The sequence below is a fragment of the Rhinatrema bivittatum genome, chromosome 7 (genome assembly GCF_901001135.1).
Source record: "Rhinatrema bivittatum chromosome 7, aRhiBiv1.1, whole genome shotgun sequence".
NCBI lineage: Eukaryota > Metazoa > Chordata > Amphibia > Gymnophiona > Rhinatrematidae > Rhinatrema > Rhinatrema bivittatum.
The window spans coordinates 262,090,209-262,105,094 of NC_042621.1; the positions used below are offsets into that span (position 1 = coordinate 262,090,209).

At 43.3% G+C, this 14,886-nt stretch overlaps 1 protein-coding gene across 1 annotated transcript in view; it reads left to right on the forward strand.

Annotated features, from left to right (window-relative positions):
* The window catches only part of EXOSC1 (exosome component 1), a 37,258-nt gene extending 31,601 nt beyond the window's left edge, over positions 1–5,657 (forward strand). Inside the window, exons 7-8 of the mRNA XM_029610167.1 lie at positions 1,818–1,902; positions 5,053–5,657. Of these exons, the coding sequence (XP_029466027.1) occupies positions 1,818–1,902; positions 5,053–5,159 (192 nt within the window). The 3' untranslated portion in view covers positions 5,160–5,657. The remainder of the gene's footprint in view (positions 1–1,817; positions 1,903–5,052) is intronic.
* Positions 5,658–14,886: the final 9,229 nt, after the last annotated feature.

The window sequence follows — 14,886 nt, forward strand, 5'->3', positions numbered from 1 at the left end:
ACAGGTTCCTAACCCATGGGGCCCAAAACGGGAGGGGATTCCTCCTCCCGCGATCTGCAGTGTGTCACACCCCCCCCCCCCCCATGAAGGGGGGGGCCCCAACTCCGATGAGCCTGCTAACTCTGAGGAGCACGAAGAGCAAAGGGATGCTGTGTTTAAGGCCGGGCCGCGCAGCCACGCGGTTACTAGAAACTGTGAGCAGAGGAGAGGCCTAGTCCTGACAGCCACGTGCGCTGCCGGCGGCGCGGGAAAACACTGTAAACCAGAAAAAAGGCCCCGATGGAGCAACCGCGCTGTTCCACCCATCGGTGCTGAAAACGCGGTCCGGGCACAGCAGACTAACCCCCTCTCTTCACCAAAACCCCGGAGCCCCAGGAGTGGAAGAAACTGAAGCTCCAACCCCGACTCGCTGCCCCAACAGCCTCTGGACAACAGGCCCCCCTGAAGCAGACTCCTTACCTCAGCTGAAAGATGTCTGAAAGAGACTCTCTTTTTTTTTTTTTAACTGAATTTTATGGAGCCAGCCCAAGCCGGGATCAAGGGAGGAGCTTCAGGGGTAGGAAGACCAGGAGCCCCTAGCCTTTACTCCTCGAGCCGGATCAGACGAAACTCAGTCAGGGATTCCCAACCCCCCTGGACGACCGGCTTCCACTGAGGGATGGCCCACGAAGGTGCCTAACACCTCAGGAAGCAAATGAGAAGGAAAAAAAGAAAAAAAACAAAATTTCTAACTACACTGAAAAAACCAAAAATAACTAAGACTGCAGGTAGTGCACCTCTACCAACTGCTGGAGTCAGAGAAATACTGAGGGACTGCAGGTGGCACTCTTGTGAATATGGCAGTGCCCAAAGCTTTGCTCTCTGACTCCATCTGCTGGTAGGGATACACAACCCAATTCTCTAGACTGATCTGGGTATGTTCAGGAAATTGGTGTCTCTGGTCACACTAATCACTCTGGTCAACTACTAAGAAAAAATGTTTACTGTTCACAAAACTCTACTGTTCCCAACTACCATGTTAACTCCATTTGATTGTATGCTAATTGCATATTTTGTATGCTAATTGCATATTTTGTAAACCGTTATGATGGCTCTACCGAATAACGGTATATAAAACTCTACAAATAAATAAATAATCACCAGGTTTCTCCTTCACTGGAACAAGGTGCAGTGACGAGTCTTGGAATTTATCCAGTATTCCTTGTTTACCCATAGAGAGCCTGGATGGATTCCTCCTTCTCTGACCTTATGTATTTGTCCATGACTGACTGCTAATGGTTCAGTTAAGGTGCCAAACCCACCCCAGCCGTATGCGGTCTTTATAGCCCTCACGTCAGGACTGTTGGGCACACAGTGGAAATGTAAATGGATTTGGAATGAGAGCTTTATAGGAAAGACTTTACTCCACTTGCTGTGGAGATTCTAATGACATCCCCACAATGTGTTAATCCACAGCACATCCTAGCGGTTCTAGACCTCCCCTGCAAGTTGTTGAGAGATGATTTATAGTGTAGAGATTTTTAAAGTAAGTAACAAACAAAAAGCTGTTTGCAGCTACCCCAGGGAAGGGCAGTCTCAGCCACTATGAAACACTGGCACCCATTGATCAGAGTGAAGGTGCATACGTATCAGTCTATAGGCTTCTGGCTGAAGATTGTTACTGCAATATCATTGAGAGATGGGAGCAATAGAGGGAAGATTCTGGGTTAGTGGCAAATAAAAGTTCATGGCAGCATGGTTCTAGTTGAACAGGAAGAAATACCAGGCACAAACAAACAAAACCCCTTGGTCCATGTTTTTCCTTTACTTGCTATTAGATTTCTCTGGGGGATCTGCAGTCCAACTATCTGCTGACCACAGCAGAGAATGAACTAGGCGTGGTGGTGGCACATAGCGAAGCAGGTAAGAAAAGCCAGTGAGGTGCTAGTACTGTCATTCTCCATGGACTTGCAAAGAATCTGCATCTTCACTCTACATTTTTAGGGAAAAAAATAGATGAAACTGTTCCAGGGGGACTGTCTGTATCAGCATGACTTCTGGTTGGTCTGAATTCAAAGCTAACTTTGTTTGGAGCCCTCCAGGATATCTTAATATGGCAATTTCTTATTGTGTCCTTGGGATAAGTCATTGATGAAGTATACAGAAGAATTCACAGTAATGGGAATGTTTCTGCTGGGACTGGGCTGAGACCACCTGCTTATTTTACCTAGGCCATCCTTTTTTAAAATCCGAGCTGACCTGGGCCAGGATTTGAATCAGTGGACTAGAAGCGAAGGGCTCTGTAATGCTGTGAACATTCCCCTGAGCCATCCAGAGTCCCTAATGTGGCAAAGACTAACTTGTAGGGTCCATTTATCAAATCGTGTTATGGTGTTTTTGCATGCGTTAACGCCTTTTCACATGCGAAAAATGCCTTAACGCATGCAATAGGCGCCATAATGCATGGTGCAATGCAAATTTTTAAAAGGGGAGGGATTGAGGAGGAGTCCGGGGCAGGATTTCTGAAAAAGTGGGCTGGATTCACAAAGTGCACCATAACGCACAATATCGCATAGTTTTTAACGCTGAAAATAACTACACCTTTTTCAATTGCGTTAAGCTGTGCGATGTTGTGCGTTATGTCCATAATGTGGGGTGGGGTGAGGGGGGGGAAACAGATGTGGGAGGAGGGACAGAGCAGAGAGGGAGCGCCTCTGGGGTGGCATCATAGTAAGCAGCTATTTATGCTACTATAGGAGGCCCACCTAATAATTTGAGGTTTAGGTGGTAGTGTAGGGGTTAGGGGCCATTTTACATGCAGAGTGAGACGTACAAACAGAACAGTACACTCTTGTGAAGATTTGATGTCCCTACACTACTACTACCTAAACCTCACCTCGAGTTACTAGGTGGGCCTCCTATAGAGATATAGCTTACTATTACAAGGGTCTTGTAGATAGCTTCTCTCTCCCTCCCAGTGGTGAAATGAGCACTTTGCAGCTAGGAAAATGCAATTATGTAGGTATTAACCACAATGTGGGAAAAGTTAATGCACTTTGTGGTAATACCTATGCAAAGCGCACATTGCGATAATTAGGAATTTAATATAAAACACGTCCCTTTTTCTACCGCATGCGATATTTACAGCAATTTGATAAATCCAGCTATTGGTTTTCGGTACAGACATATGGCTAGTCTAGGATTGCTAATATATTCCAAGATTGAGATGAATTAAGAGTAAAGTATGTATGGTGTTAGCTGAAGGAAGAGCTAGCAGTTGCTTATATATCCACTAAAAGTCACAGAAAATGAATGGATATCTTAAAAGGGGCACTAAAATCTCTTCCTCCAAAAATCATTCCCTTGAACTCCACAGCAATTGTAGGCATAAATGAGAGCCTATCCTCCCTTTTTTGTTAATCCTGTAAAATTAAAATAAAATGTTTGAGAATTGCTGCTGCTGAGCAGTTGCTCTTATAACTCCACACTCCCCATCACTTTCAAATATTCTGCACACAAGTATAGCTGTCTCTTGACAACTGTTTGAGGCATATTACAAAAAAAAATAACTTTCCTTATCACCATAAGAACATAAGAACATAAGAAAATGCCATACTGGGTCAGACCAAGGGTCCATCAAGCCCAGCATCCTGTTTCCAACAGTGGCCAATCCAGGCCATAAGAACCTGGCAAGTACCCAAAAACTAAGTCTATTCCATGTAACCATTGCTAATGGCAGTGGCTATTCTCTAAGTGAACTTAATAGCAGGTAATGGACTTCTCCTCCAAGAACTTATCCAATCCTTTTTTAAACACAGCTATACTAACTGCACGAACCACATTCTCTGGCAACAAATTCCAGAGTTTAATTGTGCGTTGAGTAAAAAAGAACTTTCTCCGATTAGTTTTAAATGTGCCCCATGCTAACTTCATGGAGTGTCCCCTAGTCCTTCTACTATCCGAAAGAGTAAATAACCGATTCACATCTACCCGTTCTAGACCTCTCATGATTTTAAACACCTCTATCATATCCCCCCTCAGTCGTCTCTTCTCCAAGCTGAAAAGTCCTAACCTCTTTAGTCTTTCCTCATAGGGGAGTTGTTCCATTCCCCTTATCATTTTGGTAGCCCTTCTCTGTGTGACCCATGCTGGGTCACACCGAAGGTCCATCAAGCCCAGCATCCTGTTTCCAACAGAGGCCTGTTTCCAACAGAGGCCAATTCAGGATACAAGTACCTGGCAAGTACCCAAACAGTAAATAAATCCCATACTGCTAATGCCATTAATAAGCAATGGCTATTCCCTAAGTCATCTTGAATAATAGCATTTTATGGACTTCTCCTCCAGGAACTTATCAAAACCTTTTTTTTTTTTAAACCCAGCTACACTAACTGCCCTAACCACATCCTCTGGCAATGAATTCCAGAGTCCTGACAGCACTCTGTTCACTGTAAGAATGTACAGCCAAAAATGTTTTCATTTTGTTTTGTTATTTTAGCATGCACTCAGTTTTTTTTAGTGCATCTAACAACCTATTTAGTGCAGATTAAATCAGTTGCATATGCACATATTCAATTTACTGCATATTAAATGAAATAAAGGATATCATATCTCTAGTGTGCAGTTTATTGGCTGAGCTCTCGTCTTCAAGCAGTTGGCATCAAAGATATTAAATATGTAGTTCACTTCCAGAAATACAGATAGAACAGTCATTGAGAGCCCCCATTTGTTGACTGGTCAGCTTTTCCTAAGGTTGTAAATCTCTATATTTTAACACTGTACTCGGTTAAGTTGGAGAGAGCCTTTTAAAAGCTGAGATTTCCACTTGATTGCAGTATTTTTCTTTGCTACGTGAACATTTTTTGAGGCACTAGCTATTGTTAAAATTGGAATTGTGGCCAAATGCAACCACAAAAGACCCACTGGACATTTTGCTGCAAAGATAAACTGTACTTGAATCTCTGTCAATATGGAGTAATTACTAGTGGAACACAGCCAAGATCAAGACTGTGTAGTCCTGGTTTTGCTTCAGGTAAAAACTGTATCAGTGATTCACAGTTTTGTAACTTCCAGGTGTGCAGATGGTTCCAATCAGTTGGTGTGAGATGCAGTGCCCACAGACTCACAGCAAGGAATTCAGGAAGGTGGCCCGTGTACAGCCAGAGTACCTGCAGACATAGGTCCGGAGTCTGCATTGCTTTCATCGACCAGCCTATGCATTCTAGATCCGTATGGTTATTTTACTCGGCCTGCTCTAGAGAGAGACTCTCAGATCCTACTGTGGCATCTCCACACCAAAAGGAACTGCCCTTTGAGTCCGCTTGGGTGTATCTTGTTAGAGTACATTTTAAAAGTGTAATTTTTCATGATTGAGAGCTGTTCTCTCTGATATCCACTTCTCCCATTTTATTGGCAAACACTATCTGATATGTTTTCTTAATTCTAGGTTTTTGGTATTTACAGATACCCACACCTAATATTCAGTGTGGTTCAGATCTGTGCAGTTTTTCAGCAAGCAGCATTGATTGCAGTTGTTTCAGCCTCAATTGGAAATTCTATAATGAAGAGGCAGATAGTGATTTCATAAATATTGTCATTGTAAATATGTAAAGTTTTTTTTTTATTTCTGTAAGCGTTTGATTCTATAATTGTGTCAAAATAAAGTATTTTCTCAGTGAGATGTTGCATGATTGGTTTTTACTACATTTTGCTACTTGTGTAGCAAACATCTCTTTTATCAAGGAGCTTGGATTGAAAAAGCTCTTGTTTTGAGCTGTAAAGTCTGCCAGACTTCTAGTGTCCTTCATACATAATCTAGCAACATTCACCTTGTGTCTTCTCGTCCTCACCATCCCGCAAAAAATATTGATACTCTGGCCAATTTCTCGTTTTATTTTTTATTTTAATTAGTACACATACAACATCTTAAAAGGTGTATAGGCCTCAGCTTTCACAAATAATAAACTGTATGAAATGTATTTGCAGCACTCGCTGTCAAGGAGACATACAAACAAAGTGGTCTTCCTTCAGAGATAAGAAGGAAAGACTTGGTGGTTGGTTTTTTGTTTATTTGCTCAGGAGTAAACAGATCTGGGAGAGCTAATGAGCAAAGTGCAGAAGCGGTATTAAAAATGACAGCTGTACTGTAATATTTATAGACACCTTCCCAGCCCTTAAGATGTGTTTTGCAGGTTAAGTATAGGTCCTTACATATAGTCAGGTCTCTGCCCCTCTATCAGGATAACATTCTAGGTGCCAAATTGTGCACCTAATAAACTCTTGTTGTTTTACTTGACATGCTATCTTTTGAAGCTGAATCCAGGACCAAACATTGAATCCCTGCTTCACATTCCTGCATGAGAGGATAATGTAATAAGGTGTGCTCAGCAGAGCGGTTTTACCCACATTTTTTTGTGCACAAACTTTTACTGCTGATACAGCAAGAGATTTTGTGCACAAAAATTGAGCATGTAAAGTTATGCACTTTGGTTAGTGGTTTTGCATGTATGTTTTAAGCTAATGAAGGTATTAGCTATTATCCCCCTGCCTCATACAAAGGTCGATGCAATACAGTGCACTCTGCCTAGTGTGTTTGGACATGCTAGAATAACTCCCAATGCAATAATGGGAGTCGCGCGTCCAAACCAAACGTGTATTTAATAGCCTCATCTACATGGGATTTACATGTAATGAGTGCTATTACCTATTACCCTGTGATGCAAGGAGGTGTGCTAAGCAAGAGACTGCCTAGAGTGTCTCCTGTGACCATGAGAAATGTAATGCCTGCTCAGAGGGAGGCGTTAAACTTCACGTGGCTGGCTTGACCAAAACTCCCCCACTCCACCCCAAAGGTCTGGGTGTTGGACCCAGTGGTCCTGTAGCTGAAAAGGTGCATTCTGAGCTCCATGTGGTAAAACAAACCTTGCAAACCCAAAATCCCCCCCAGGCCAGGAATCCCTGCTGGAGACCACCCTCCAGCAGGGCTCTTCCTTATTGGACTTTTTCACTGTCAATTTATCCACTCCCCTTACTACCTATTGATCCATTCACTGTCACAAGTCGGTGAAAAGACCAATCCTCTTTCAGAAAGCTGTCCTCAGTGAAAGGACCAATCGGGAACAGACCTGCAGGTGGAGGGTCTCCAGCAGGTGTTCTGGTCTGGAGAGGGGAGGACTGTTTTACCACATGGACCTTAGAATCTGACATTTCAGGTAGAGGACCCTCGATGGGCCTGACCATTTTGGGTGGAGGGAGGTTTGGTCAGGTCAGCCACAGGTGCTGGTCTGGGTACCCAATACTGTTGTGGACGCAGCGCCACCTCACCTGGGCGTCTGATGGTTTTTGAGCGCTAGAGAAGTACAATTAATTAAGCTATTTCACTTAGATGCATTTCCAACACTGTTCTCTACATTAATGGCGGGGGTGGAAGGGAAATAGAATAAAAAAGGTTACTAAGAACCAAGAGAAACATAAGTATGTGAGAGAAAAAAAGAAAGTGCGAAAGCTTGCTGGGCAGACTGGATGGGCCGTTTGGTCGTCTTCTGTCGTCATTTTATTTCATTTCCATTTCTATGTTCCTGTGCTCATCAAATGCTTTCATTTGTAAGCATGAACATTTTAAAATAATACAAATATTATGTTGGAAATTTTCCTGTCTTATTTATGCTTAATAAATTGCAGCAATTGTTGCAGAACCGAAGCTGAAAAAAAACTTCCGTCCTCAGACCAGCTTGTAAACGCATTCTGCTCTGCCCACACAATCTATTTTCTCTTACAATGCTTTTATGCAGAAACACTTATTAAGGCACTCACATTTCTGATACTGAGCGTGTACCACTAAGGCTTGTCCCTGTGGTAGTCATTGGGTCGGGGGGTATTGACATGGGGCTAGGGTCGGTCTCCATTGATCTGGATCCCATCTTTGGGTTGTGGGGTTTCCCTGTTGTGGTAAGGCAGACTACGGCATTCACGAGAATAATGTCCTCGCTTACCACAGCGCCAACATGTCAAATTAGGGTCTCTTCTCTGGTTCCATCATTCCTCTCTGCGCTGATCAGGACTTCTGTCTCGGGGTCTACAGGCTCCATGAGGTGGTCTACTCTGGGCAGTCTCGTATAAGACAGTAGGGACACTTTGAACACTGAGTACTGCGTCAGAGGCACAGTTAGTCTTGGACGTACCGGCAGCAGTAGCACTATTCTGCTGCTTCTGGGCTATTTCAAGGGAACACAATTTAGCCTGTAACTTTACCAAATCATCTGCAGATTTAATCTGTCCCTCTGCATTGGGAACTGGAATCTCCTTGTGAGAGAGAATGTCATGGGCCTGGCATACACTGTCAAAATTCAAAAAGAACTTAGTCATAATAAACCAATTATGCACTTGTATGTGAAAATTTAATTTGCTTTCATTGTCAGAGTATCTGTGCTGAATGTAAGTTAAGACCTGGGAAAGCTGACTATTAGCGAACGACCCCTCCTTTGGCCAGTTTAAACAAAGCTCCTTAACAGACTAATTAATCCACTTAAAATGACATTTTAAAATCTGCTTTTCATTAGGGCGATGATAACAAATAACTTGCTCTACGGGTGTAAGCATCTGACTCTCAGCCGGAAATGAAACCACCTTCTTATAAGACTGATGCATCATACAAAAGCAATAGAGATAGAATACACGCAATAGAAAACAGCTTAATAAAACAATAAGGAGTGCGCACAAATGTATTACTTCAACAAAAAATAATTAAAAAAATTATAACTCACCCAATGATCTTGAGTGCAATTTCTTCAATTTTTTTGCTTACCTCATCATGGGGAAACGCTGGCACTATCTCACAGCCAGGAATCAATCACATCACGTCGGACGGTCACCATTATGTTCAGTTATCTGGGGCTGCGTAGCCCAGAGATTTCAGATCATTTCCTGCTTTTGCAGAGAGTTCAAAAGAAATCCTTATCTGTGTTCTCCATGCTCACAGATAGTTCAAAGAAGACTGGTACTTCGTAAATAATTAGCAGCTACATTTCTTAAAATTAATAATCTTTTGTTAAGTAATAAGCAAGAAAGTGAGCGCGAATACAACAGGTTTCTTGGGAGCAACGTAATAGTCTTAATGGTGACGTATTACTTAGCCTGCTCAGTTATTACAGGATACATCATTGTCTTATATACAGGTCTACTAAAACTAATGATGTCACATTACAGTTATCTTGGTACACACCCTTCTTTCCCCGCTCAGTAGCTAGGACTTGAAGTGTCAACAAGTTTCTACGCAGCAAGTTTCTACGCAAACTGCTTCTGCCTGTCATCCAAGGACTGTTTTGATTGCTCACAATGACAAATCACGTTCTTTCACTTGTGCAAAGCTGTTTCATTATTTAATTATTTAATCCAGGTTATTATCAGTGGACTGGTCCACCTGTCCCAGAGGAAAGGAAATTCAGATAATTTCACCATTCATATGACAAAATAGGCACTAAATATATCAAATATAAAAAAACCCCAAAATTTAAATTGTTAGAAATTTCCAAAATTCAAATACCTGGCATACATTTTTTTCTTATGCACTCCACACTAAAAGCAAACTCATAATACATTCAGAAAATATAAACAAAACCCTTCCCCCCCTGAACACACTCTCCACCCCTAACAATCCTCCCACTCACCCCATGAAAGGATCATGCCAGGCTGAGCGTGTGTTCCCACGCAGGAAAGTAACAGATTCTCCTCAGTCTGTTTTTTTCCGCGCGCGGAGCTGACTTTCTCCTCAGCTACAATGTCCAAAAAACAAATTCGGCAGTCCGGATTCAAACCTTGCCCATTTGGCAAGATCATGTCCATGACACTGACATGATTGTTGTTATAGGTGCCTCGGGCCAGAGCATATCCAGGCCAACTGTGAAGACTGCGGCTGGATGTCTCCATGGGCCCGGTGTCAGCGGGCCCAGAAGATTCAAGGCCTACAGCTGGTAGCAGGGGTCTCGTATGCCCCCCTCTGAATCTCATTCCTCACTGGGGCCATCTAAAATAAAAGCCCAAACCGCGAGAAGAGCGTCATCCCTAGACTCAAAACTCTCCAGGCCTGGAGAGTCCAAGAGACTGGTAGGGAAAGGGGAATGGAGTGTTCCATCGCACCCGACCCCAAGTGGTTCCCAGGGATCTGACTTGCCATCGCAGGTACACAACGCCTCACGAAAACGACGCCGAGAGCACTCGACGCATAGATCGTCGAAATCGACCCGCGAAGCACATGAATTGAGGCATTTTATTTATTTATTTATTTAAAAGTTTTTATATACCGCACTAGGGGTAGGTATCTATCCATCTTAGCGGTTTACATCATAAAACACACAATATTTGACATACAGTAAAATACTATAAAATTACAAAGTTTACATTCATTTACAACTGTATATTCCGTAATGCTTAAGGGTTTGAAAACAGAGTTGTTATGTTCATTTTGTTATGTTATAGGCACAGGTGAATAAGTAAGTTTTCAGAGCTTTTTTGAAATCATTACGATTTTCTGTTAGTCGAATATACTCCGGGATAGAGTTCCACATTGTAGGGCCTGCAATTGAAAATGCTCGTTTTCTGGTTAGAGCTAGGCTTGCAACTTTTACTGTGAGTATTTCCAACATGCATTTGTTTATTGATCTAAGTTGTCTGTTTGGTTTATATAGTCTCAATAGTGAACAGAGCCAGATTGAATTGGGGTTATATAACAGGTTGTGGATTGTGGTCAAAATTTTGTAAGAGATCCGGAATGTCATTGGAAGCCAGTGCATCAGGCATCAGGCGAAGCCGACCAACCTGCGTCGACACGGAAGCAACCGGCATCGACACAGATGCATGGTGCGTTGAGACTGGAGCAGCCGGCCCCAAGAGTACTGCAACCGACTCTGACTTCGCAACCTACTCTGCCATTGACGCTGACTCCGAAGCAACCGGCGCATACACCGACGCCATCAGCTCCGCTTCCGAAGTCACAGGCGTAAAAGTCGCCGCATTCCACAGGAAACTCGAAGCCGGCACATTCCAAGCATAAGCGGAGGCACTCCTCCAGACACTTAACATCATGGGAGTCAACGCCGACGCACGCACATAGATCTGACTCCTCAGGGCGGAGACACGAGACATCTCATCTCCATAGAAAACATGATAAGAACATAAGAAATTGCCATACTGGGTCAGACCAAGGGTCCATCAAGCCCAGCATCTTTTTTCCAACAGAGGCCAAACCAGGCCACAAGAACCTGGCAATTACCCAAACACTAAGAAGATCCCATGATACTGATGCAATTAAAAGCAGTGGCTATTCCCTAAGTAAACTTGATTAATAGCAGTTAATGGATTTCTCCTCCAAGAACTTATCCAAACCTTTTTTGAACCCAGCTATACTAACTGCACTAACCACATCCTTTGGCAACAAATTCCAGAGCTTTATTGTGCGTTGAGTGAAAAAGAATTTTCTCTGATTAGTCTTAAATGTGTTACTTGCTAACTTCATGGAATGCCCCCTAGTCCTTCTATTATTCAAAAGTGTAAATAACCGATTCACATCTACTCGTTCAAGACCTCTCGTGATCTTAAAAACCTCCATCATATCCCCCCTTAGCCATCTCTTCTCCAAGCTGAACAGCCCTAGCCTCTTCAGCCTTTTCTCATAAGGGGAGCTGTTCCATCCCCTTTATCATTTTGGTGGCCCTTCACTGTACCTTCTCCATCACAACTATATCTTTTTTGAGATGCGGCGACCAGAATTGTACACAGTATTCAAGGTGCGGTCTCACCATGGAGCAATATAGAGGCATCAAGACATTTTTCATTTTATTAACCATTCTCTTCCTAAGAATTCCTAACATTCTGTTTGCTTTTTTAACTGCTGCAGCACACTGAGCTGACTTTTAAAGTATTATCCACTATGATGCCTAGATCTTTTTCCTGGGTGGTAGTTCCTAATATGGAACCCAACATCGTGTAACTACAGCAAGGGTTATTTTTCCCTATTTGCAACACCTTGCACTTGTCGTACATCTGAACGGGAGGTTTCGGATTCTACCTCATCGCACCATACAAAGCCCTCCAAACCATCCTCGGGCTCAGAGAGGGATGTTGTCAGGATTCCTTCTTCCCAGACATCCTCTTCCTTGGTCTCATGCTCATCTGCACAGACCTATGCATGCCCTTGGTATGACAATACTGCTCAACCACCAGCAAAAAAGGTGACAGAGGATCACGGAGATAAGGTTCCAGATTCTAACATACTACCTTTAGTTCCTGATTTAAGCAACACCCCTGCATCTCCAGTGGTGGTTCCACATCCAAGGATGCCTCCATTGGCTTAACAGGTTTTCTCTAATTTGTCTGAGGCCCTGTCAGTGTTCTTTGACTCCCTTCAATCTTCTTTTCACTTACCAAATAGTTCCTCACCCAGTTCTCCTGAAACACAAGAACAGGAGGAAACCCCTATACAACCAGAGCCCTCACCAAAACTATCGGTACACGACTCGCCTATTTCCGACCATCCATCATCGGGGACTTCCCCGATGATGGATGAAGGATATCCTGCTGTCACTCAACGGGATATCCTTCAGAACCACAGGAACCTTATTCTCCCCCTGAGGATTTATCCTACCCAAAGTTTTTGATAAACTTGGAACCATCCTCCACTTGGAGGTCCAAAAACTACCTGACCCAAGGTCTGAAACGCTTGGTCGTCTGAAGATTTTTGATACTCCGGGAGAGCTGGCATCACTCCCTCCACAGGAAGTACTAGACACTATCCTTCGAAAGTTGTGAGAAACCCCACATGCCCTTTCTGCAGTGTCATGGAAAGCAGATCTGAAGTTCCGTATGCCGAAATCATCTTACTATACTGTGCCAGTAGAACAGAATAGGCTTTTGCAATAGGTGCTACAGCTTCATTCTGGAATTTAAAAACCTCCCATAAATAATGCCTAAAGATCTTCATGGGGGTATTCCTTCCATTTTGGGGGCGTTAAGGCACAAAGTATTCTTTTGAATGGTGTTATCCATGAGCTTTTTATTCAGTTATGGAGTCAGGACAGGTTGCTATACAGGAGCATTTGTTTTATAATGTAATGTGATGGCTTTGTCCTAGGCTTTGTGAGCATGGTATGTAATTCCATGGCAAAGTGGAGTTTCGTCTGTATAGTTTCCTTTTGGCACTTAATGTTCAGATTACAATAAGTGTGAAATCGGTTACCTGCCTAGTATTGTAGACAGTATGGGCTACGGATTTTTTTTTAAATAAATTAATACAAAGCCCTGATCATCCTTGCCTTTGCATTAGATACTGTTACATTTAGCATGGGCCACCCAGTATTGGGTGCAAGCGGTTATTTTGTAAGGATCAGAGACTGTGACAGCAGATAAAGACCAGAAGATGCATCCAGCCTACCCATTTCCCTTCCTGTTGCAATACTGCAGACTGTACCTGAACTCCAGTTTTACCTTCACTTTCTCATCCCTAAAGCTTGTCTGTGCGCTGTCCTGTATTTTCTGACACTTTTTCTGCACCACTTCTGCTGGGCAGCTGTTCCATGCCTCCAAGATTATCGGTGGTGTTCACAGCCCCAGTGGGCATGGAGGGAGGGAGTCCTGCTCGTACACAATCGTGGCACCTAAGTGCCATATTTAGGGCTCCCGATCGTAGGGGTTTTTTTTATTTAGTGTATTTAGCTCACGCCTTTTCATTGTACCTCAAGGCAAGTTACATTCTGGTACTGTAAGCATTTTCCCTAATATGTTTGTACCTGAGGCAATGGAGGGAGAAGTGACCTGCCCAAGGTCACAGGCAGCAGTAGTGGGATTTGCACCCTGGCTTCCCTGGCTCTCAGCCCATTGCTCTAACCACTCCTCAGCTCCAAGGTTCCAGAAGGAGCCCTGATGTATGGGCCCTGGGCAAGAACAGGTCCTGCCTTAAGCGGGAGGGGATAGAAAATGGGGAAAACAAGATCCCCTGATAGTTGTGAAGGAAGGCTCCTGATGCCAGATACCAGCTCCAGTCCCAATTGATCTGAAAGCCCAAAAGCTCAGGAGGAAACTGCCATGATCAAAGCCTAACAAGCCTTATGATTGAAGCAGTGCTCCTATTTGATTTGTTGCAGTTTGACATTTTTAATTTTAAAAGAACTACATGAAGGACCTTGCCAGAGGATGTGGTTAGTGCAGTTAGTGTAGCTGTGTTTAAAAAAGGATTGGATAAGGTCTTGGAGGAGAAGTCCATTACCTGCTATTAATTAAGTTGACTTAGAAAATAGCCACTGCTATTACTAGCAACGGTAACATGGAATAGACTTAGTTTTTGGGTACTTGCCAGGTTCTTATGGCCTGGATTGGCCACTGTTGGAAACAGGATGCTGGGTTTGATGGACCCTTGGTCTGACCCAGTATGGCATGTTCTTAAGGTCTTTCCCTATAGACTGATGATAGGAGAAAAGCCTTAGGGAATCTGGCCTTTCGGGTTCTGAAGAGCTAGGTGTCTCCCAAACCACAGGTATAGTATTTTGGTTTTAGGTGCTCTGTGGAGCTAGTTGTTTTAGTTTCAGGTAATTCGAGGTGCTGTGCTGCTGATTGTCCCCATTGTGTTTTCCTGTAACTGCTCTGAAAGTATGCACTCCCTGATAAGCTCGGCAGGAGATGAAATGATATCAGCAAGGAATATCATAAATTGTTGGAAAGCTATTGTTGACTGAAAACATTTTAACTCTGTACCCACGTGGGGGGGGGGGGGATAGGTGAACAATGAGGCTTAAGACATCTGGGCTGACTGGGCTTAAATGCTGTTTTAGTGGGAGGTGGTAACCTTGGCTAATTTGTCAGAGAAGTTTGTATTCTCATCAAACACCTTCATGAGGTGGTCTTTAAAATAACACAGCGTGA